The sequence below is a fragment of the Ovis aries genome, chromosome 1 (genome assembly GCF_016772045.2).
Source record: "Ovis aries strain OAR_USU_Benz2616 breed Rambouillet chromosome 1, ARS-UI_Ramb_v3.0, whole genome shotgun sequence".
Taxonomy (NCBI): Eukaryota; Metazoa; Chordata; class Mammalia; order Artiodactyla; family Bovidae; genus Ovis; species Ovis aries.
The window spans coordinates 210,750,039-210,775,996 of record NC_056054.1 but is presented as its reverse complement, the minus strand read 5'-3'; the positions used below and the strand labels follow the sequence as shown (position 1 = coordinate 210,775,996).

General features: G+C 36.0%; 1 protein-coding gene across 23 annotated transcripts in view; it reads right to left on the bottom strand.

Moving 5' to 3' along the window:
* Positions 1 to 4,197: 4,197 nt before the first annotated feature.
* The window catches only part of TBL1XR1 (TBL1X/Y related 1), a 180,256-nt gene continuing 158,495 nt past the window's right edge, over positions 4,198 to 25,958 (bottom strand). For 12 of the 23 annotated variants that reach the window (XM_060393482.1, XM_060393471.1, XM_060393517.1 and 9 more), the window contains 5 exons: positions 17,715 to 17,836; positions 17,501 to 17,575; positions 13,517 to 13,644; positions 12,776 to 12,941; positions 4,198 to 10,087 (listed from right to left, as the gene is read on the bottom strand). In XM_060393482.1, coding sequence (XP_060249465.1) covers positions 9,941 to 10,087; positions 12,776 to 12,941; positions 13,517 to 13,644; positions 17,501 to 17,575; positions 17,715 to 17,836 — 638 coding nt within the window. In that variant the 3' untranslated portion in view covers positions 4,198 to 9,940. The remainder of the gene's footprint in view (positions 10,088 to 12,775; positions 12,942 to 13,516; positions 13,645 to 17,500; positions 17,576 to 17,714; positions 17,837 to 25,958) is intronic. The other 11 variants (XM_042234271.1, XM_042234259.1, XM_015092545.3 and 8 more) reach the window with 1 other exon arrangement.

The window sequence follows — 25,958 nt, the reverse complement described above, 5'->3', positions numbered from 1 at the left end:
GAGTGGAACTGGGATTTAATCCAGTCAGGCAGAATCCATGCTCTAATCTCTATGGTAGACTCCACATCTACAGTATAAAGTACCTACAGTGATGGCACAGAAGGTCCTGACAATATTAGTGAAAAAGCTAGTCTCTCAAATCAGTGAATATTACAATCCCTTTTTCCTTTAAAACAAGTATTCAAAATGTTTGGAAGGACACATACCAAAGCATTAACTGTGTAACTCACCTAGAACCAGACATCCTGGAATGTGAAGTCAAGAGGGCCTTAGGAAGCATCACTATGCAAGCTAGCGGAGGTGATGGAATTCCAGTTGAACTATTTCAAATCCTAAAAGATGATGCTGTGAAAGTGCTGCAGTCAATATGCCAGCAAATTTGGAAAACTCAGCAGTAACCACAGGACTGGAAAAGGTCAGTTTTCATTCCGATCCCAAAGAAAGGCAATGCCAAAGAATGCTCAAACTACCGCACAATTGCACTCATCTCACACGCTAGCAAAATAATGCTCAAAATTCTCCAAGCCAGGCTTCAGCAATACGTGAACCGTGAACTTCCAGATGATCAAGATGGATTTAGAAAAGGCAGAGGAACCAGAGATCAAATTGCCAACATCCACTGGATCATCGAAAAAGCAAGAGAGTTCCAGAAAAACATCTACTTCTGCCTAATTTACTATGCCAAAGCCTTTGTGTGATCACCACAAACTGTGGAAAATTCTGAAAGAGATGGGAATACCAGATCACCTGACCTGTCTCCTGAGAAACCTGTAGGCAGGTCAGGAAGCAACAGTTAGAACTAGACATGGAACAAGAGACTGGTTCCAAATCGGGAAAGGAGTACGTCAAGGCTGTGTATCGTCACCGCGCTTAGTTAACATACATGCAGAGTACATCAAGAAAAATGCTGAGCTGGATGAAGCACAAGCTGGAATTAAGATTGATGGGAGAAATATCAATAACCTCAGATATACAGATGACACCACCCTTATGGCAGAAAGCAAAGAAGAACTAAAGAGCCTCTTGATGAAAGTTAAAGTGGAGAGTGAAAAAGTTGGCTTAAAACTCAACATTCAGAAAACTAAGATCATGGCATCTGACCCCATCACTTTATGGCAAATAGATGGGGAAACAACGGAAACAGTGACAGGATTTATTTTCTTGGGCTCCAAAATCACTGCAGATGGTGACTGCAGCCTTGAAATTAAAAGACACTTGCTCCTTGGAAGAAAAGTTATGACCAATCTAGACAGCATGTTAAAAAGCAGAGACATTTACTTTGCCAACAAAGATCCGTCTAGTCAAAGCTGTGGCTTTTCCAGTAGTCATGTAAGGATGTGAGAGTTGGACTATAAAGAAAGCTAAGTGACAAAGAATTGATGCTTTTAAACTGTGGTGCTGGAAAAGACTCAAGAGTCCCTTGAGAGACTCTTGAGCTGCAAGGAGATCCAACCAGTCCATCCTAAGGAAATCAGTCCTGAATATTCACTGGAAGGACTGATGCTGAAGCTGAAACTCCAATATTTAGGTCACCTAATGTGAAGGACTGATTTATTTGAAAAGACCCTGATGCTGGGAAAGATTGAAGGTGGGAGAAGCAGACGACAGAGAATGAGATGGTTGGATGGCATCATCGACTCAATGGACATGAGTTTGAGCAAGCTTCAGGAATTCGTGATGGACAGGGAAGCCTGGCGTGCTGCAGTCCATGATGTTGCACAGTCGGACACAACTGAGTGACTGAACTGAACTGTGTAACCACAGAGGAACTGGTTGGGAATTTAGAAATGGGAATCTTTTAATATCTTTATAAGCATGTACTTACTAATATCATCTATAGCACACAAACTTTAAAAAAAGCACACATATCTAGTGATATCATATTAGTGAAAGGTTATGGTAGGGCCAGGCATTTTACCTTAAAAAGAGTTTCAATGGAATTAAGTCAATCAACATTGTTTAAGAAGTGAAATGTACTTACCTCTAGTCTTGATTATGGTAAAGTCAAGTCACTCTAGTCTTCCTTGATTTCAACACACTGGTCCAACTTCAAACTGAAGTTTATCTCAACCACTTCACAGGGTATATTTAAAAACATACTGCATAGCTACAGATTTATGTCGTATTAAAAAGAACCTGAGTTATCTGATGACTGTGGGCCTTCATTAAGATACCACCCACACCAGACATGCAGCTTGCCATTCCTCTTAGGAATTTCACTATTCCTTGCCCTGAGGTATTCTGCTCAAGTGCCAGAGTAGGAAAACCAGATAATTACCTTGGTCAAGTAGTATATGTAAATTAAGTCAGTAAAAGCTTATGTGGAGGAGGAGGACCCGACAACATGAAGACTTCTCAAAATCCCATAATAAGAAATGTGTGAGATTCTGGGAGCCGATGTTTTCAGATAAATGATCTCAGACCGAGTTCAGTGTGACTGGATTTTCCTAAGAGTTGACTGCTTGAGGTATCCATTCACTACTTAAATTCCTGCTCAGCAGTCCTACCAGGGAGCCCTGCAACCAATGATTTTGATATTTCTGGTGGTGCAGTATCTCTTAAAGCAGCCTGTTCTGACATTGGATTGTATCACTTTCTAAGATGGCTTGCTTTCTTAATAGAATCATGGTGTATTTTTCTGTGTAGATTACACTCCACTGGTTATCGTTCTTAAAGTGTGAGTCATTTGCACAATCGATCATACAAACCCAACAACCAAGAAACAGTGATAATTGTCTTTCTGTACTTTACTAAACACTTTGTGTTTAATATATTTTAAATTATAAAGAAATTACAAGGAACTCCTAAAAAAATTTAATACAAAAATATTACAAGTTAGGACAAGTAAGCATTGAGATATGACATTTGAAGAGAAGAAACATGCAGAAAAAGTAGCAGAGGGTTAACATTTCATTGTTGACAGAGAGCTCTGGTACAGCAGAGAAAAGCACCATAAAACTACTGTCCATAGTGTCTTTTCCTCCACTGCATTTTCAAATGAATATGCTAGGGAAACAGTCAACTTTTTTAATCTGCTATGTATTATAATAGGTAAGAAATCTGATCTATAGTAAAGTGTAAGAACTAGGAAGTTTCAAATAACCCCTTTTGTAACTATTCAGATTGATTTGTTTTACCACAAGCTGATACAGATTATAATCCTTAGTTGTCCAACACTTTTGAAAAAAGTGTAAAATGCAGAACATTAACAATCTATGCCATGCAATAAAAGTTAACCCTTTGAAAATGAAAGGCTGTCAGAAAGTTCTAGTAACTGTAGTAGGTTATCGTTTAATAAAACATGACAAGGCTATGCCTGTAAGTATGCTTCAGGCACGCTTTATATGCCTGTTAAGTGTATGCTTCAGGAAATCGAAGGGAAAGGTAGAATACATGGAGGATACAAGGTTTAAAAAAACAAAAAAGACAAAAAATATGCTCAATGATTCTTTAAAAATCATTACCTCTCAGTAATTCTAAAGGAGTTGGGATTAATTAAAATTGGAAGATGCCTAGTATCTTTCCTCACAGATTATAAGATTTGTTAGCAACATATACCACTAGCTAAGGAAGAAAATTATTAAATTATAGTAGGTATCTATGAAGAAAAAAAGAGCATTAAGGAAGTTGAGCACCCTGTCCTAAAAATCTTCAATAACTTATACACATTGTTTTGTGCTCAAATAAATGCACACTAATCAAATGAATCTGTTTGATTATGTGAAACAATGTCTTTTAAAGTACAATATCTATTTTTTAAAATAATTCAAAATTGCTATTCCTTAGCTGATTAAATGCTCTATTATTCTTTAATAAAAATAGTAAATTACCCTTCATTTAAAAAATCTTATCTCCTACGAGAAGTAATAAAATAGTAAAATTTGCACTTTTATCTATGGGCTTACTTTATGTGTATCTTGTAAAACAGTAAATTTATGAAATACAGTGGTTTGGGTTCTGATGGCAGTTGTTATGATTGGTAACACCAGCATGGGAGAAGCAACATGATGTTCTATGTTATGAAGGCTAACTCAGAGCAAAAAACTTTATTCTACAAAAGAACATCAGAGGAGTAATTGCAATAAAATGTAAACAAGAAATTGTAAACAAGAGCATCCCTTTCCCTTTACTTGACTAGGAAATAGTCCATACAAACTACATAGGTATCAAAGGTTTTATATATGTACACAGCCAACATAATATCAAAATATATTTTATTCTGGACCTCTTTCAGATCTGATTCAAATTACAGTTGTCAAAGCAATACAATGCAAAGGGAAACTGCAACAACAACAACAAAAAATGTGCCTAGAAAGGATAAAAGGGTCATTGGGGACAAATCATTGTGATGTGGAACCAAAATACATCGCAAGTGTAATTAACATGGTCCAGGACAGCATAGAGTATCTGTATCAGTCTTCCTTACACAACAGTCATGAAAACTGAACAACAAAGTTCTTCAACATGTACAAAAGACTGTCATGGGCTGGTTTACACTTTTACAACAGTTTTAAAGTTAACTGGATAACTAAAGAAATGATGCAGACATTTTAATCCAGTGCTATAAGTAGGCTCACAGAATTAGACCCAAAGGATTTGTAGAAATCAAAAATTAGAACATTATAGCTACAATGTCGAAGTCAGGAAAGAAGAAAATTACTTCTGTATTTAGGGATTACAGAGCTACGAAATGCAGTCTGCGTGTTTTTGTTTTTGATGAGATGGATAAGTACATTAGACTAGATACAACATGCAGAATGTTTTCTTGAACTTATCCATAAACTCCAAAGAAAACATCATGAAACAGATTACGAGAAAATTTAAAAAAAAAAAACAAAAACCATATGCCCGAGTTATTCACCCTGCTTCAACACTGTCAACATAAAGGCAGAAATAAAGAATGCTATTAATACTTCAGAACTACTGATATAAGACATCAAATTTCTAAATCAGTGTATTAAAAAAGTGAACACTTCCTCTTTTTTCGCTCTCTTCTACACTTAACTAGATTCATGTGTTTGTTTTTTTTTAATTGATATTGAATGTGACACGTCAGAGCTATTACCGGAAGGAGTAACTCATAACTTCCCTACTCCCCTTCCATCCCTGCTGATTCAGAAGAAAACAAAACAAAACAAAAAAAACCAACCAGGGTCTCTTGTAGATTTGCTGCTATTCCCCAAAATGCTGGCATTTGCTGCCATGCCACAATGTTGGTCCACTGAAACAGGATTTCTGTGGAAACTGTCAACAGTAATTCACCAAATGCAAGTACCGTTTTTAGCATGCGAGAAAAAAATGCAGGTTCTACAGAAATGTACAATGTGCTTAAGAAAATGAAAACTGTTTTGAAAAGAGTAAATAGCACTGCATTTGAGATTTATTTTTTCTGCTTATCTAGTAAAACTTAACATCTTTGCTGACATAAGAATAGTCATTTCTGATTCCTTTAAACAGCAAAAATGCATACTCCTCTTCAGGCCTCTATTCAGTAATAGTTTACATAACTCTTAACAAAATCATTCTACATAAACAGATAGCTCCTTAAAAATAGTACTCTCTCATTAAATCTAATTTGACAGAAGTAAGTTTAAGGAAAAAAGGAGTGCTTTATAAGTTAAGTGAAAAAGTACAAATCTTTGGCCTTTCTCTTGACATTTCTATATGTCAAAAAGCAAAAAACCTTCATGTAATTCAATCTAATGATTACTTTTTGCACCATAATTTGTTTTTTACACCACAAAAGGAGGCACTTTCAGTATCTGTAAAAGGTGTTTAATCCTAAAACATACTTACCTAGAGAATAATTAATTAAAACAGAATTCAGTACACCCTAAGACCTATCAGGAAATTAAAAGTTATCACTTCTAAAAGTCACGTCAAAGTTAATGATGGTACCCGATCAATGACAGTAAACCGGGAATGGAACAAAGATAAGAATTTACGGGATATCCTACATGAAGAAGAAAAAAGATATTCCTTTATGATGTTCAAGAATGACAGCTGCTCTTTCTTTACTCTATTTTAATCAGTAAGTATTCTATTCATTTAAGTTTTCCTTTCTATTTTTCCTTGTAAGTGTCTTACAGTAGCCTATACAACAATGACATATAATGAACACCACAGAAAATCTACTGGAATCAATAGATCTTCAGATAAGTTCTTAGAGGGGGCAAAAAGAAAAAAAAAAAAGGGAAGGAAAAAATAAGCAAGAACCTCAAATATAGAACTTTACAGGCTGTGAAACTTGGTCTCTTATAATCATGTTACTGCTCAAATTAGAGGCAATCTTACTTTTGTCTACTGGAGCAGCATCGTGGCACATCAGCAGGCAATGATGATGTTGAGAACAGCAGCAAAAAAGAAATAACTGTATGCTCACAAAGAACCCAAGCCTACAAAATGGATACCTTTCTGACAGTTTATACTTAAAAGACCCAAGACTTCAGGATAATAAAGCTCTGTATTTATAATCTTTTATATGCCCTACTGTGGCTATTATGCTTAAGTAAAATACCTAAAGATCAAACAAACAAACAAACAAAAAACACAGAGACGATGACAACACCATAAACATGTAGCTGTCGATTTTGGCAGCTATACTGCAGAACTTCGTGACTATCTTTAATCAGCTGGGGAAAAAAGGTCAATAACTGTATGCAAATGAATAAATTGTCCATATCAAAATACAAAAAGTACTATCAATAACCACCTCTGACTTTCAGATTTAAATTCAGTGCAATTGACAAATGCATCACTAAAGGAAAATGCAGCTTAAACATACTCAAAACATTTGTGTCTATTCCTGGGAGCACATTTAAAAATTATTGCACAGATTTTTAAATTTTTATTTTATTTTTTTAAAACAACAACAGAGGTCAACCACAGATGTGGACCTCCAGCGATAAAAGCAGGATTTCAAGTGCCAGATACTCAGCATATTAGGTTTCCTACGTAAGTCACAGGGTAATAGTTCTAAATAACTATAATGTGATCCAAAACCCTAAAAACAGCTGGCACAAAACCATCATGAATGACTGCCTCTCTGGATGTAAATTTTAAAAAATATTATTACAGTATCTTAGACCCCACTAGCAATAACTGGGGTACATGTAACAATGTATTGTGAAATTAAGTGTATTTATTCTCTTTACCAATAGCAAATGCTATCCTACCTTAGTAAAACCAAGACTTGCTTCAATCAATGCTGTTTTGTAAAAATAGCAAAACAACACATGCTGAAAATCAAAGCTGCATTACTAGGGTTAAATCAGTTTCTACTTAAAACATAGGTTAAAATTTTAGCAGTAAAAGCTTCAAATAATTAGTGACAGAAATAGTGTTATAAATTTGCTAAGCTTGATAATAAATGATATTCCTTAATTAAAATTTTTGCGATATTAAATTTGACAACTATTCTCTTCAAAACTGACACTTCTGAATTATTACATTAATCATGACAAACCCTGTTAATCACACATATAAACATAGCCCCATGCTATCATTTGTAAATTCTGTATATTTTAGCTTTTAGTTGCATGAGCACAAGAGGAGGTTTGATCTGATACCTATACCTTTAAGAAAATACATGATATTATAAACAGAGTAAAAGACATGATATAGTAGTGATTACTAAAAAAACAAAACATAGCAGCTTAAATCTATCTATATTTGAGAAAATGTAGTCACAAGTACCACAAACGCAGAATTAGAGCAGCCGGGAGGTTAGTGCAATTATACCTTTTTTTAAAATTTTTGAATCACTGCTATTTAAGAACACCTTGAAGCAAGTCTTTTGTTTTAAAGATTGTTTTTAAACTAAGGTAGCAAACATTTTGCCATGTAATGGCAGTGTTATATGCCGTTATCTTGCTTTGTATAAAGAAAAATAACATGAGAGATTTTTAATACTGGAGTTTGGTTACATTACATATTTAAGCTTCTACAACAGAATGATGGACACTTTGGAGAAGCTACTCCTTATCCAGAAACATTTTAATCTCTTAAAAAACAAAGTAAAAGAAACAAACAAACAACAAAAAAACCCAAACCTACTTTGCTCCTTTTCACAATAGTGCACATTTTTAACCATAATTTAGTTATGGCTACAAAACATCAGAAGATATTTTTATGCATCTTCTCTATGGTATTAAAAAAATTTTTGTGCCCTTCTAGTCTTTAATTGGCAGAAATATGTCCCAAAAAAAGAAACTATTGCATTTAAGCCACATCACCAAAAAAACAAACAAAACAGAAAAACCCCACAACAGAAAAACAAAGCAAAAGCAAAAACAAAAAACAGAGCATAATACCCTTTTACTGATGTGTCTTACAGATTGACATGACCAAAGTCATATAGTTCCATTTAATTTCCAATTTCCCCGTCTACAACATGCACCAATTGAATATATGCTCTGGGAGCCATAAATGTACCAAACATCTATCTCTTCAAAAGAATGCATTAAAATATTTTTAAGAATTTTTTTGTTTAAAAGGTGAAAAAAAATATAAACAAGAAACTGATTCACTCCCTTACTTCATGCATCCATAAACTAAACCAAAAAAAGTTTAAAAGCAAGAACAAACTACTGCTGCAAGTTTTTGTAAGTCCGTTTTCTCTGTACATACAAACTGCTAAACTACTGAAGGGAAAAAAGAATATAATCCATGGTGTCTGCTGATTCAAAGGGGATAAACAAGGCTGTCATTAGTATCCAAAAACTGGTACATGTATGGGCTGCTTTTATAACGCATATTTTTTCTCTCTTCTGTTTTTCATATCCAAAACTTCTAAATGCTATTTTAGGGGCACAGCAGATTTGATTCCAGCACTTGGTGAACAGAATTCACAAGCTGTGACAAAATTCTGTCATCTTCAGGGTGCAATTTTGTTTATATACACTGTTTGTATATATTTCTCTTAGATTTGGCTGTAGTGGACTGGCCATGGTTCAAGTGGGACTATAGCAGTACTTGGGTCGGGGACAGTCATTTTGGCTATATACACATTCATAGTCGGTCCATGGCTTCCAACTAGTAGCGCTATTTCCGAAGGTCTAATACACAAACCTGTAAGAAATTAAAATAATCAACCAGTGTGTAAAGAATTTCATTGTACATTTTTAACTTTTTTATAGTACAGTTTGGAATCTATTTCTTAGTTCCAAGTTCATGAAACTGATAAAACAAAAGTAATCATAGCAATGGATATAAACAACCAGATAAACTACGTGAAAGAAGATGGAGGAAATAATCATGGGCTCGCACTACAGAAGAACCATGGCTAAAATTTTTAAGATCTGCTTTCTGTTAATTAAAAAGTAGAAATAAATACATTCAAAATAGACTGTTTTTTATGATATGCCTTCAATTTTAATGAAAGATACTACAGATTATATTAAGGTATTGCTTCAGTAAACAGCTAATGGCTATACTCTTTCCATCTTCCCTTTGCTTTCAGAACTTTGGAAGCCACAATGAGTATTTCTGTAAAGGCATTGCCAGCCTCGCCCTGAAAGCCTCTTGGTATCATGCATTCCTCAATGTAGACCCCTCAGTGCCTCTATTCCCCCCTTCCCTGGGCTACCAGCAACCTTCTACAAGAAAAGAAGCTTAAAAATAGGCATTAAAAATTCAAATCTCTCTCACAGAGATATCGTGCTATACTTAATTTCACTGATGAAGTTCTACAGTCCATTTCTTGATCTTGAAGGCACTCTGGCCAAGATACCCTAAATTATATTTACACTATTTGAATGAAACGAGTATGAAAAGCATAGAGTCTTCAGTAAAAAAGATCAATACCCATATCATAAAATTTATTTTATAAAGAACACTTTGGCAGTCACCACCAGCACAAGCCGCGTTTATCCACTGTGCCTTCTCTCACACACACACATCTACCCCTCTGGAAGGCTTCACTGTACTCCACTGCACCCTCTCACACACACGCATCTGCCCCTCTGGAAGGCTTCATTGTACTTACTGAACCATCTGATGCACTGGCTCCAACCTTGTCTCCTGCCGCATTCCAACAAACTTCAAAAATCCCACCTGTTCCCCTATAGCTGTGAACTAGAGCACCTGTCTAAAATAATGAGAAGCAGAATCTTAAAAATGATAAAGTATTATGTATGTTCAAATGCTGAGGTCAAAATATCATACAGCTTTATTTCCAGCAATCCAATGCAAGATTTAGCTTCAACTTCAAACACAAGTTCTGAAATACCAGAAATGTAATATGATAATCCTTTCACAAAATGGTAGCACTAGCCTGCTCTCAACAGATCATTCACACACACACACACGCCTGCTCTCAACAGATCATTCACACACACACACACACACACACACACGCCTGCTCTCTGTTAACAGATCATTCACACACATACAGTTTACGGCTCAATTACTTTATTCCTTTGGTAATGGTAATCAAAATCATTCAGCTGCCATTCAATAATTAAAACTCAGTACAAAAATAGATTCTCTTAGGAAACAAGTCATTAAACAGGTCAAAGGTAAGAGGTTCTGTATGAGAAACTGGAAAACATGCTTTTGGTGTTCTGTCCTGACAAATAAGGAAAGTATGTCTCAGCTTCATGGTGACCTACAAAATTCAAACTACAGGTATCAGAACTACCTAAAAACGACATGGCAGCAAGACACATATCTTGTAAACATTGTCTGACAGAGCCAGCCCTAAGTTAATCACTAAGCTGGGAGACCATTTTTCCTTGTTTTCCTGTTCAAAGTCAGTCTGGAAATACTGCAGAAACCACAGATGCATGGATACAGTTGATCACATAGGGAGAGCTCTACTGTTTTTAACCTCTTATCTAAAATTTCTCACAATTTAAGAGATTAATGAAAAAGTATGAGTATAGCAGGCCTTAAATATATCTACAATTAATAAGGAGGCAAAGGAGTGGCATCAACAAAATCTAAAATAAGCTCACGTACAGAGTAAATCTATAGAGTCAACTGTGGGCTTTAAAAAAGAACCAACACTTTCCTTCAATAGTACTTACCAATTTCTAAGCTTAACTTAGGCTATAATTGAACCCAAACAGCATGGTCAATAAGCAAGAGCTATCTACAATAAAACTGCCAAAGAATTCTTAGCATTTACTCAAATCTATGATCAGACCAGACTATTAAGAATTTATCTGTCAAATGATTAGGTAACATATCAACCAAGTAATGGGAAGGAAAAAAAACAAACTACACACACACATATATATCACATATGTATACGACAAAAAAAAAAAAAAAAGACTTTTTCCTGCACTGAAATCTCACAAGATGCATTTTATTATTTTCAAACTTGAAAAAAAAATGACATTTTGATACACAATAGTGAAACAACAAAACAGTATGGATAGCTGTTCAAATGTCTTTAAAAGTCTAACAGCATCTTCCCTTAGAATTCTACTGTTCTCTACCCAAATTTTATTTTAAATTAATTTACTCAAAATGGAGAAAATGAGTGACAGAAAATAATACAAAAGGCAGATTATCTATGAAGTCTCTGCTATTCAGTCAAAACAGAAAGACTGGGACTTTTCTGGTAGTTCAATGGTTAGGACTCAGTACTTTCGGGAACTAAGATCCCGCCAAGCCGGGAAATAATTAAGATTAGAGAGCTCAGCAGGGTTGATGAAGTCAACAAAGTCAACATCAACATGCCAAAATCTGTAATGTTCCAAACATGAGTAACCATCAGTAAGTAAAATGAACACATGTTTTAAAAGATGCTATGCTGCTGCTAAGTCGCTTTAGTCGCGTCCAACTCTGTGCGACCCCATACACGGCAGCCCACTAGACTCCCCTGTCCCTGGGATTCTCCAGGCAAGAACACTGGAGTGGGTTGCCATTTCCTTCTCCAATGCATGAAGGTGAAAAGTAAAAGTGAAGTCGCTCAGTCATGTCCGACTCTCAGTGACCCCATGGACTGCAGCCTACCAGGCTCCTCCGTCCATGGGATTTTCCAGGCAAGAGTACCAGAGTGGGGTGCCATTGCCTTCTCCAAAAAGATGCTATACATAGTAACAATAAAATATGTAAGGCACCTCAGAATAGATTTTTAATAAAAGATCTTTATGAAGAAATTACAAAACTCTACTAAAGGGAGAAAAAGAGCCTTAATAGGGAGACTTCCAAAGTAACACTCATTAAAATTAAACCAATACTGCAGGGACAGGTAGAGTCACGTAACTGTTACTGAAGAGAACAGTATATGGCACGTAAAAACTAAAACACTGAAAAGACGAAAAAGAATGAAAGCAACAGAACTGTTTTCTCCATTTTTAAGAAAAGATCTCTGTAGCATTGTCCCTAGAAATGTAGTATATAGTTTTAAGTTTCTCTCTGATAAATTTTGTATTGAATCATAAAATCCTGTCCTTTAGTACATTTTTTTAACTGCTCATATATACCCTCTTCAAAGATAATTCTTTTAGAAAATAAAGAAATTACATCATTTATCTAAATAAATGCATCTTAAATTCTCATACTTTATGTCTGCAAAACTGTTGAAAAAATAAAGAATTTAAATTTATTTCTAAATTTTGGTCAATATTATGAAAATCTCACTTCAGATGGTTTTGATCTTTACTAAGCTATAAAAAATGCCACCAAAAAATACTCACTTAAAAGCTAAGAACTGAATGAATAACACAAAAGGAATGACAATCAAAACTGGGGAAAAAAAATTTGTTTAGACAAGCACTTCTTGCTCATATAAAGATATGTGACTCTTCAAATAACCCAGACATACCTGTGTGTTCCAGATGTGCACACACTTGTCAAAAGAACCACTCGCCAGATACCTGCCATCAGGACTGAAAGCTACACTGTACACAGGCTCTTGGTGTTTTGTCAAAGTATGGATGCAAATTCCTCGGTCTACATCCCATAATCTAACAGTAGAATCAAAGGATGCACTGACAAAGGAGGAAAAAAAAAAAAAAAGATTTTATAAGTAATGAAATTCCCAGCCCCACCCCCAAACTACAATGACCATCTTTCCTTATAGCTAGCCACAAATTCCTTATGAGAAGTAGACTGTGCTGTTAGGAACAAAGTGCTCTGGAAACAAAGCTAAAAGGAGAAGAGGCAGCTTCCATTAAGGGCATCTCCACATCTGTAAATTGGAAAACATAAATAAGCTAATTTACTATATTTCTTTATTCTTTAAATAACTCCTTTATATTGATTCACGAAACATTACTTTGAATATACACTTATTATTTATTTTGATGCTGAAAAAACTTTATTGTGTCGTGCCTCGGTTACATAGGTTTTAATCAATATTTGATATTATCAGTAAATATTTGACATCTCCATAAACAAAATCCATTATGAGCTGAAATAATAAAATGTCTAAATGTTCCCATTTAAAAAATACTCCTTGCAGGACACATTCCCAATTTACTGAATTTTCCTAATTTTCTGCCATAATGTAAGAATTTTCTTTTTGTAAAAGACTCATAAAGGAAAAGCAAAACAGAAATGTTACCTTGCTAACATAAGGTTGGCATTTGGATTGCTTGTCCCTGGCCCTGTTGGACTCCATTTGATAGTATAAATTTCTTTATTATGTGCTTGCAAATCATGGACACAGTTGTCTTGTTTCATACTCCATATCTAAACAAAAAGTGTGTGTAAATTAGCTTTCCATACAAAGGATACATTTATAATATGATCTAGCCAGTCCAAAATATGTGGCATAACCATAACAATAATTATAGAGATCAAGAGAATATATGCAAAGAAATTAAAATGTAGTAGAATTTATTTAATATTTGTTTTTTAAAAATGACAAATTAGCTTCAAGTTCATTCTAATAATCAGTATTGTGAGGCTTCAGGATTCAATAAATTGTAGTTCTAAGATTATTTTTGAAAGCTTCAGATGGTACAAATATAAACATTCAGTAATTTCCTTGGTAGTGATGCTACAATATTTAAGGCATTCGTTTTTATGCTATCCTTTAAAAATAAAGATATACATTATAAGTTCCTCTTAGAATTCAGAATTAGGAACTATATGGCAATGGGGAAGGGAAAGTTGATAAGGAATATACAGATAATACAGTATGATTCATGTTGACACCAAAGGATAGGCAATAAAAGCACGAAAAATAAAGGCAAGAGGGACTACATACAATTACAACGTTTCTGCACAGCAAAGAAAACAATCAATAAAGTAAAAAGGCAACAACCTATGGAATGAGAGAAAATACTGCAACCCATATATCCAATAACTTTCAAAATATGTAAGGAAATCCTACAACTCAAAAGCAAAATACTAATTTTAAAATGGACAAAGGACTTGACATTCCTTCCAAATCGACATACAAATGGCCAACAGGTTATATGAAGAGATGCTCAATGGCACGGATAATCAGGGGAAAGCAAATCAAAACTACAATGAGATATCACTTCACAACTGTTAGATGGCTACCATAAATTTTAAAAATTTTGTCAAGAATATAGAGAACTTGGAACCCTTATAAACTGCTGATAAATGAATACAAAATGGTGCAGCCATGATGAAAACCAGTATGGAGGTTCTCCCTCAAATTTTAGCAACTATCCCCATATGAACCAGCAATTCCACATCTGGCTACATATATATAAAACATATAAAATGAAACCAGGCTCTTGAGGTGGTATCTGTACTCCCATGTTCACTGCAGCATTCTTCAGAAAAGCCAAAATATGGAAACAGCCTAAGAGTCCAACAATGGGTGAGTGGGAAAAGAAGATGCGCGTGCACGCAGTGGAGCACATTCAGACTGAACGTATAAGGAAATCCTGCAGTATTCAACAGGACAACATGGGTACATTTTAAAAACAAACATTGCATGATTCCATTTACATGAGGTATCTAAGAATCAAACTCATAAAAGCAAGAAAAAAGAATGGCGGGGATAAACAGTAAGGTCCTATATAGAATATAGCACAGAAATCATACTCAATATCCTATAATAAACAATAATGGAAAAGAAAAAAAGAATGGTGGTTGTAAGGAGTTGTGGTGGAGGTGGGCTGCTATTCAAAAAGTATAAAATTTCAACCCTAGAGGAGATCTGCCATACAACACTGTGTTTAGATAACAATACTGTATAGTACATTTTAAAATCTGTTAAAAGGTAGATCTCATCTGTTCTCACCATAATAAGATTTAGAAATTTTAAATGATCCATATAGAAAAAAACCATTAAAAAAGCAATAATTAAAGTTAAAATGGTAAGCAGAAAACACTTTTCTCAAGTTGAAAACATGTTTATTATGCAATACAGATTAAAAACTCGTACTGTTTTTGAGCAAAAGTTAAGAGAAACCTGTATCAACAGTATTTCTGACAAAATCACTCAATAAAGACAAGATGGAAAATCTTGCCCCAAACAAACATACACCAAACACAAGTGCCAACAAAGAAACAAAAATCAGCTGGGATTTCACACTTCTGCAATGAAACTGAGATAACGAAACAGTATCATAATGTTCTGTATTCTGCTAAGTCGCTTCAGTTGTGTCTGACTCTGTGCAACCCCACAGACGGCAGCCCACCAGGTTCCCCCGTCCCAGGGATTCTCCAGGCAAGAACAATGGAGTGGGTTGCCATTTCCTTCTCCAATGCATGGAAGTGAAAGATGAAAGTGAAGTTGCTCAGTCGTGTCCGACTCTTAGCAACCCCATGGACTGAAGCCTACCAGGCTCCTCTGCCCATGGGATTTTCCAGGCAAGAGTACTGGAGTGGGGTGCCATTGCCTTCTCCAGTTTTATATCCTAGGTATACATAACTCCATGTAAATATGTGCAAAAGATAAGTTTCTAAAACGTATTTCATGCCAGCTTTCAATAGCACTGATACTACTGACCATTCTCTTCAACACCTCCTTGAAATATTCTTCTCTACACATACATACTATTTCCACTGAAGTCATTCCTGCTAGGTTTTCTCTTGGAACCTGATTCTTCTTAAAGCAGGTAAATATTACAGAGTTTAAGACTTTTAAAGCTTTCTTCTTCTTTTACTTGATACTTTTTACCTACACAATTTTGTCCACGCCCATGGCTTTGAATGACCATCCATCTATTGAGGATTCCCAAATGGTTACATCAAACTTTGAGTTCTTCTCTGAGCCTCAGACCAACCTGGCACTTCCACTTGCATGACTCAAAGGCACTATGCAAGCGAAGCATAATCTTCTCATTTATCTGCTGTTCCTTCTTCTCAAAGTATGGCTTCACTAGACATTATCCATCCTTATAGCTTCTGCTTTAAAATTCTATGACCGTTTATTATTCTTGGAACAACAACAACAAAACTCTCTAACACTTTCTAATTCAAACATATCTCTTGAACTGCAAATCAGTAGCTGAGAGTAGCCACTGGCCTTCTTTCATTTCCTTGTATGTACCACACTCTGCTCCCAAAGAAGTTTTTTGCTCTTTATTCATTTTATAAGCATAATGTATGTGCATGCAAGGGTGCCAGGTGGCACAGTGGTAAATAATCTGCCTGCCCATGCAGGAGATGCAGAGACGCGGGTTCAATCCCTGGAGTAGGCAATGGTAACGCACTCCAGTATTCTCGCCTGGAAAATTCCACAGAGGAGGCTGGTGGGCTGTGGTCCTCACACATGACTGAGTGAGCAGGGGTGTGCACATGCACGCACGCACACACTTGCAAAGTACTCTCGCAAATGCAAGTGTGAAGAAAAGCATTTTTATCAGCAATGCTTACAGAGGAGTCCAGACTTGAGAAAACCTAACTAAAAGCATAGCTGGTATTTAAGGGAAAAAACCCCACCAGGTTACCAAGGTTACATTTAATCTGTTCATGGGAAGAGGAAAAGCAGTTTTCCTTCATGATTATCCTATCTATGAAGGTTATCACGTTTGTAGGCAGTGGCATTGTAAAATCAAAGGTAAATTATTTTTAGTAGAGCTAATTTGATGAAGTATACAGCTCAAGCTTCATTAATTTTGAAGATTATTATATTTTTCTTTATCTCAAAAAGCTTTTCTCACCCCTTAATTCTGGTATGTGATATACACAGGGGCTAGGTGCTAGTTTTTGCTTTTAGTTATAAAACAAGAAAAATGTAAACTCATATTGAGATGTGAATTCTGACATGTCAACTATGCTCATTCACCGATTAAGCTATATATCCACTACACATCAGTTTCCGAGCAAAGGTGATATATATCCACACCACAGCAAAAACCCAATTAATACACTGCTCAGAATATCAGTCAAACCCATGAATCCTACAAAGATCTTCATTAATTACCTGTGAGTCAGATCTTTACATGAGCAAATAACCTTTCATTGTACCAAAATATGACTCATTACTAGCAAAGGCAATTTATAATAACACAAATCTTAGTATCATAATTCCCAACTACAAGAGGCACATTCTGAGAATGGCCAGCGCAGCCACACTGTATAACTCCTCAGCCCCCTTCCTCCCTCCTATCTGAATTACCTTCAAGGTCATGTCATCAGAACAGGATGCCAGGAGATTGCCAGTTGGGTCCCATTTGATAGCATTTACTTCATTCTAAAAATAACAGTAAACATTCACATTTTCATTCCATAGACTTGGTTGTTCTTTGGGTATTAAACACATACTTCAAAACCACTGAAACATTACTTATTCATCACAATTGCTTTAAAGGAGGGAGAAAAAAGTTTCTCACCGTGTGTCCCTGGAATGTTTTAATAGGTCTGTCTTGTCCTAATTTACAGACATGAATGCACATATCTGTACTACAAGAAGCGAAAGTGTTGTTGCTCTGCCAGTCAACATCCAATGCTGGTGCTGCAAAGGAAAAAAGGCCAGGTTTGTATTCATTCCACACGTACTGAAATCTGGGTGCTTTAGTTTTAAAACACTGCTGGACATTAAGAACTTAAAACGATTTGTTTTATTCTTTTTATATTAATAGAATTTTTAAGATTATGGTACTTAAATATCGCAAATATTAATACATTTCAGTTTGGTTGTCTCTATGTGAGACACAGCCTAATAGAAAGTATACTGGCCTGGTAACCAGGAGATGAGGGTTCCTGAGAGTTTGCTCTGTAAATTACTAGCACTAGACTCTTGGTACCTCATTTCTAAAAGAATAAAATTAAATGTGATGCTACATTTCCTTTTGTTTCTAAAATTCTGTGAGTGTTCAATGGATAAGAAGCCTTGTTTTGCTATTCCCTAACTAATGGGCCCTTATAAGCAAGTCAGCTCTCACGCTATTTCTCTCTGCTAAAAAATGGGGATAAAAACCTTTACACTTAGTACTCAAGGATATTGTGAACATCAAGTTAGATAACGTGTATGAAAGTACTTTGTAAATTACAAGTGAGACAAATGTTACACTAAGTAAGTACCATTTCCACTATCTACTTAACCGATAAATGGGAGTATTACATGATTGGCAAATACATTTTGCTTCTAACTGATTCTTGTCAAATATATCTTAAATTCTACATCACTGAATTTAAAACCTCAGAAGTTCAAAAGCTGGCTGGCATTTAATACTTTAGCTCGGATATGATTAAAGATTCTTTCCTTTCTCATTTTCCCCTGTTGCAAAGTGCAAAGCTTCTCTATAATTAGCAATGCAGATTAAGGTAATGATAGCAAGTAACTGGGTTAAGCAATAGAAGCATACCAAACACTGCATTTAGAGCAGGCAGTAGGTGGTTGGGGGAAAAGGTGAGAATCAAAAATGAAGCTTGCTTGGCAAGACAAGGAAAATCCCGATATATAACAAACACTTCAGAGCCCTGCATGAATTAGGTTGACCCTAGACCTTTGTCACCAGAACTGTTCCCTTCCTTGGCTCCTTTCCTCTTTCCCATCCTGCTTCTGGGAGAATCCAACTAAGTCAGTGAATAAAAACACTGGCCCACTTTGATCAGCACGATGTCTGGTATGCTGTTGTTCATGTGCACCACAACCTCTTAGAGCAATGTAGACAACCGTTCCTCTGTGAGCTTATCTTCAGCCCACTCCTCACCCCGCTCTGCCCTGCCCTTCTTTGCCACCAGGACATGACATATTGCAGGTCCCCATGCCTGCAGTACCCTAGATGGGCTCATTAAGTGGAAGAAACTGTCAGAAGTCTAAGGTCAGGAGAAAGAGGGCAGACAGGCAACTCTGTGGTCCTCTCTCTTTAAGACTGGGTCTTTGGCAGTGACTCTGATTGCTCCACGGTGCCTGCTCTCGCCAGGCAGCCTATTCTCTAAAGACACCATTTCCACTGGGTAGTTGGATCCTATCATTTTCTCTACAGTCTTAGGTTTACTGCAGTTGTTAAACTCTGAGTTACCTCCTACTTCTCTATTCTTCACTCTTATAAGACTTCTGCTAGAGTTTCCTTATATTATGTTCCCTTTCTTGAATTACCTGGTTTAGATTTTGTCTTTGTGATTTGGAATTGGAGTCAGTAACTACACCTTCATTTTGACATTAAATATTATTAAGATACAATTTTGAAAAATAATTTTAACAAAATGCTTATATGATAATTTACTATAGTGTTAAGAAGTGGGGGAAAGGACTTCCCTGGTGGCACAGTAGATAAGGGTTTGCCTGCCAATGCAGGGGACACGAGTTCGATCCCTGGTTTGGGCAAATTTCACAGGTTGCGGTGCAACCAGGCCCTTGTACCACAACTACTGAGCCTGTGCTCTGCAAAGAAGAGAAGCCACTGCAATGAGAAGCTCACACACCACAACGAGGAGTGGCTCCTATTCGCTGCGACCAGAGAATGCCTGCGTGTAGCAACAAAGACCCAGTGCAAACACCCCCAAAAAATAATTGTGTGTATGGGGGTGTGTGTGTGCCAAAAATGTAAATAATTTAAAGAACAATTAAAAGTTATATAATAAAACGCTGTGAAGAAGGCCAAGTATCTGTTGTGCTCCACCAGGGTATCAATCTGATAGTGCATCATCTGAAAATGTTAGATAGGTGGCTGAGAAAATCAGAAACAGTATTTAAACAAATACACTATTAGGTCCAAACCAAAACAAAAACTAAGTGTATAACCAGGTAAAGATAACTGAAGGAAGCTGGAGAATGCTAAGACATGAGTTGTATGATTAATGTTCTGTGATATGCTTGGCTCATAAGATACAATGATTATAGTTTGGTGTGATCTAAGAACCCATACCGCCTTACTTTATATTTTATTCCTAAAATTTAAAAATAACTCTAGGTAATATAAGTCCTTCAGGATAGAGACACATCTTTAACATAAAATATATTTTTATGTAGGTAATACATGAGAGGTATATTTACTATTATTGGTTTCATTTTTCATATGATGAAAAAGGCTAAGAAAAGTTATTGGCTGAGGGTACACAATCTTCTAAATTCCTGGAGCTGGAATTCCCTGATGGTCCAGTGGTTAGCACTCTGCTCTTTCACTGCAGGGGGCATGAGTCTGATCCTTGGTTGAGGAACAAGGATCCTGCAAGTTGCAAGGTGCAGCAAAAAAAGGAAAAAGCCCTGGAACTAAGATTTAATCTCTGTGTCCTCCAATTCTGATTTATTTTTTGTTAACCCATGTATCTTTCATAATCCAGAAAGGTAATAAATAAACCTATGAGGGAAGGGGAAAAGGCATTTAATATTCATTTGCCTTTTTCAAAAAAACAGCTTCACTGAGATATAATTCATGTATCATACATTTCATCCATTTAAAGCGTGCAATTCAATGGCTTTTAGCATATTACATTAGTTTTAAAATATTGTGGTCATACATAACATGAAATTTGTCATTTAATTAAGTGTACAATTCAGCTGTATCAGTTACATTCACAATATTGTACAATCATCACCACTACTTTCAAAGTTCTGCATCACCCCAAACAGAAATTCTGTAACCATTAAGCAACAGCTCTCCATTTCGCCCTCCTCCCAGCCCCTGTAATCGTTACTTTTACAGTTATGTCTGATCTACTTCACTTAGCATCAGGTATACAAGTTCTCCGGTGCTGCAGCATGTATCAGGAATCCATTTTTTTTAATGGCTGAATAATAATCCATGTATATAGAGACCTCACTCTGTTCATCCACTCATCTGCTCATGGACAGTGTGCTGTTCTCACCCTTTGGCTACTGTGAACAATGCTATAAATACTGCTATGAATTCATTCAAGTTCCTGCCTTCAATTCAGTTACCTAGGAGGAGAACTGCTGGGTCATATGGTAATTCTATGTTTAGCTTTTTGAGGAACTGTCATATTCTTTTCCACAAATGTACCATTTTACATACCTACTAACAAAGTATAAGGATTCTAATTTCTCCACATCATTATGAACACTTATTTTTTATAGCTATCCTAATGAATGTGAAATGGTTAATTCATCTATAACCATGATTTATGCTTTATGTAAGAGTATATGGATGAAAATACAGTATAGGAATTAGAATATGGTAATTTTAAAAGCATGGTAGACTTCTATTTCTGGTCAAGATGGGGTAACAGGAAAGAAATTTACCTCCTGCCCAAAATAGCCAAACACTTACAAAATGTACGAAATAACAGTACAAGACTCTGGGTTAGTGCTCGCGTTAGGTGCTCAGTTGTGTCCGACTATTTGAGATTCCACAGACCACAGCCTGCCAGGCTCCTCTATCCATGGAATTCTCTAGACAAGAAGACTAGAGTGGGTGACCATTGCCTTTTCCAGAGCATCTTCCTGACCCAGGGATCAAACCTGGGTCTCCTGCATTGCAAAAGGATTTTTTTTACCATCTGAGCCACCAGGGAAGACTCTGGGTACGAGACAACAAAGGACAGTGGTTCTTCAGAGAAGGAAATCAACCAACAATGTGCCTTTAACTGCTCATATATGATTTGGAAAAATGTCCAGATCTTGGCCCATGGAAGAGGAATTTCCCTAAGGAAGAGATTAATGAAATTCCTGAGGGGAAGAGATAAAGCTCAGAATCTAGAGAGCCACAGGCAGCTAGAATTCATAGCACAAGAAAGGAGAGAGCTAGGCAGACAGAATTCTGAAGACCTGCAGCGGGCCCAACTCACACAGTTAGCTATACTAATCAGCATAAGTACTAGCTGAGCCTTGGGAAAGAAGAACTGAAAAGGATTAGAAGAAAGAAGACTGGAAACGTGCATCAGGCTAGAAAACCTTTTGATTCAGGGAACACTGGTTTGAGTACATCTAGGTTCTTGCCTCAGTACCAGGAAATAATTAGCTCTACACTGAGCACTGTTTCCCTGACATTTAACAAGTTTCATAAGCGTGACCCAAAGGATCAGACCATTTCCAGGTAATTTAACAATGTGCCAGAACAAAGTTCACAAATAACCAGAAGGAAAGGAGTGTAAACCTGAAAAACAGCATAGAAATTATCCCACTTCTCAGGCGGCGCTAGTGGTCAAGAATCCACCTGCCACTGCAGGAGACGTAAAAGAGATGTGGGTTCAAAACGGCAGCCCGTTCCAGCACCCTTGCCCTTTCGAAGCCTGGTGGGCTACCCAGTCCACGGTGTCAGAGAGTTGGACGTGACTGAGCACACCCGAAAAAAGTACTGGATAAAAAATGAAGAGTATTAAGGGAAATCAAGCAGACTAATAAACACACTCAAAACTTCAAGTTAAAAAAAATGTGGGGAGGAAGTAGAATATTCTTTAAAAATAATGGTCAAAAATTTTTTTCACTTGAAGGAAACTATGTATGAAGACATCCAAGAAGCTTCAAAGTCAAGAAACAAAGAAAACTGAACTAAGGCACAACATATTCAAATTGTACAAAATCACTTATAAGCAGAAAAATCTTAAAAGCAGCCAGATAAAACAAGACAAATTACTACAGAGCAATAAGGATGAAAACTGGAATAAGTTCAAGTGTAAATAAGAGAACACAGCAATATTTTTTTAAAGTACTGCAAGAAAAATATCCTGTCAACCCCAGAACTCTATACTCAACAACAACAAAATCTTTCAATAATGAAAGTGAAATACAGACTTGTTCATATATATAGAAAGAATTCATCAGCATTAGATTTGCACTATAAGGAATGTTAAAGCCATCTGGGCAGAAAATAAATGAAACTAGATGAACTAGATGTGTATGCATCTACACAAAGAAACGAACAGCTGGAAATGGTAACTATGAGTAAAAATTATTATTATTTAATCTCTTTAAAATATCACTTGAAAGTATATAGTGCTAAGTTAAAGATGTGTACTATAAATCCTGATGCAACCACTATAATAAAAGATTTATAGTTAATAACCCACCAAAGGAAGAAAACTGTAATCATAAAAATATTCATATAATCCAAATGAAAGTGGAAAAACAGGAAAAGAAGAGATAAATATATAATTATATTTGATTAATTTAAATGCAATCATATCAATAATCACATTAAATGTAAAGAGCCTAAAAATTACCATTAAAAGGCAGCGGTTGATATTCAGTAAACAAGCAATAAACAATGCCTATATAAATTACACTTCAAATGTAACAGTATGGAGGTATATATACCATGCCAACACTAACCAAAAGAAACTTGAAGGGCTACATTAACAGCAGATTATGTAGATTGCAGAACATGAAAAAAAAAAAAGAAAAAGAGGATCATTAACAAAATGATAAATGGATCAATTCAACATGAGGATGCAACATTCCTAAATGTTAATGTCCTTATTAGCACTGTTTCAAAATACATAAAGCAAAACTTGAGGGAAGAAATTAGAAACTGTGTTTTCCAATTATTATTGATGATTTCAATACCCTTCTCTCAGTAACAGGTGGTATAAGTAGACAGAACAACCAGTTAGGGCTATAAAAGATTTGAACAGCCTTATGAAACAACTTGACCCTCATGACATTTGTAGGAACAATGGAATTATATTAGAAAGCGGGCTTCGCTGGCAGCCCAGTGGTTAAGAATCCACCTTACAATGTAGGGGTCACTGGGTTTGTTTGATTCCTGGCCCATGAAGATCCCACATACTGCAGGGTAAAAAGCTCATGTGCCACAACTAGTAAAAGCCTGTGCTCTGGAGCCTGCAAGCCTCAAATACTGAAGCCTGTGCACCACAGAGCTCGCATTCTGCGACAAGAAGCCCAGGCCCCGTAACTAGAGTACCCCCAATCTCCACAACTAGAAAAAGCCTGCACACAGCAACGAAGACCTAGTGCAGTCAAAAATAAAATGAATATTTTTATTAAAAATTAGAAAGCAATGCTACAAAGACCTCGAAAAACTTTCCAATTATTCATTAATATGCCGAATCAAAATTACTTCAGAAAGTATTCTGAACTGAATGAAATCACAATATCTGAAAAATTCTGAGATGTCACTAAGTAGTAGTTAGAGGTAAATTTATAGCACTGAATGTCAGATCCCCATTAGAAAAGTAGAAAGGTTTCAAATCAGTGACCTCAACTTCTATATCAAGCAAAAGAAAAAGATACGTCACCAAAGAAGACATACAGATGATAAATTAACACGTGACAAGATGCTTAGCATCATTAATCATTAGGAACTACAAATAAAACCACAGTGAGACACCACTACACACTCATTACAGGGGATACAATTAAAAAGACTGATCATATACCAAGTGCTGGCAAGGATATGGAGGGCCTGGACACACACACACACCCCCCCCTCAATAAAGCCATTTAAAAAATAAAAAAAACATGGTAGGAAAGAATATCACAGGTAAAATGGCTTTTTATCTGTAAAATGACTTCTACATCATCTACCCCTGGGTTGCAGCCAAGACTAAATGGGATTGTGTATAAAGAGCATTACCTCCAACACAAAGGTGGCACACATTATAAAGCAACTCATAACAACGCCACACCCACTTATTTCAATTTTCCATCACTCCTAGGATGTAGGAAAAATCTTTAGGCAGAATGGTCAGAGGACTAAGAGAATTCTATCTGTTGAGGACTCGAAGCAAAGGCGGAAAGGGATTAAAACAGGTAAACAGATACTGATGTGTAAATAAATACTTATTAATGTGGTAGGCTTTAATCAGGTTGAATTGTTTAACACAAACTTGCAAAATTATGCCACTCAGATACTACTGAAAAATCATTTTGTGCCTTATTTGACTTATTGAATCACACTAAATAAAGAAATACAAAAAAGCAAAATGCCAAAAGCTTTGCATTTCAATTTTAAAGGTAACACTGTGCCACTGACTATAAAAAGGATACTACCAAAGCCTTGAAAACAACCAGAATTACTTAACTCAGCTTCCAATTTAAAACTCTTTCCAACCACAACACAATCTTGCATGATGCAATTAAATCAGGCAGTACTAAAACTACTGTTCTAAACATTATTAGGGATCTTGTTCCAGTTTAACATCAGTTTCTGTTCTCAGAATCCCCCCGAAAGCAGAAACAAAGTTCTAGGATGCACAAGAGTGTTGGTACTAAAATCAAGGTGTCTCTACACATCAGGATATAAGCCCTGGTGCACAGCTATATATCATGGAGAAAGCAGCACACTATTTTGGAGATCAGATTTATCTGATTTAAGTATCAAATTATTTCCTAAAAGAAAATATATGAAGCGCCACAGCAGCAGTATCGGGAAAGCCTTATAATTTTTATTTTAGGTAAGCAAGAGGACTGTTTTAGATACATAAATTAAAATAAAACATGACAATACCTAAATCTGTAGGAGTTTATGCATTATTTTAATATATATGTATTAGTCTTACACACTTACTCAAACGGTATTTTTTATCCCTCATTTACAGATAGAGAAAATACGGCTCAGAAAGGTTCAATGACTCTCTCAGTCTTGAAGCTTGTTAAGTGGAGTGGGATTCACAAGCACACCTAGACATCCTGGATCAAAAATCTATGTTCTTACCATTAAATATTACCAACTCTAATGGCACCAGGTTGAAAACGCTTTTTTATGGTACAT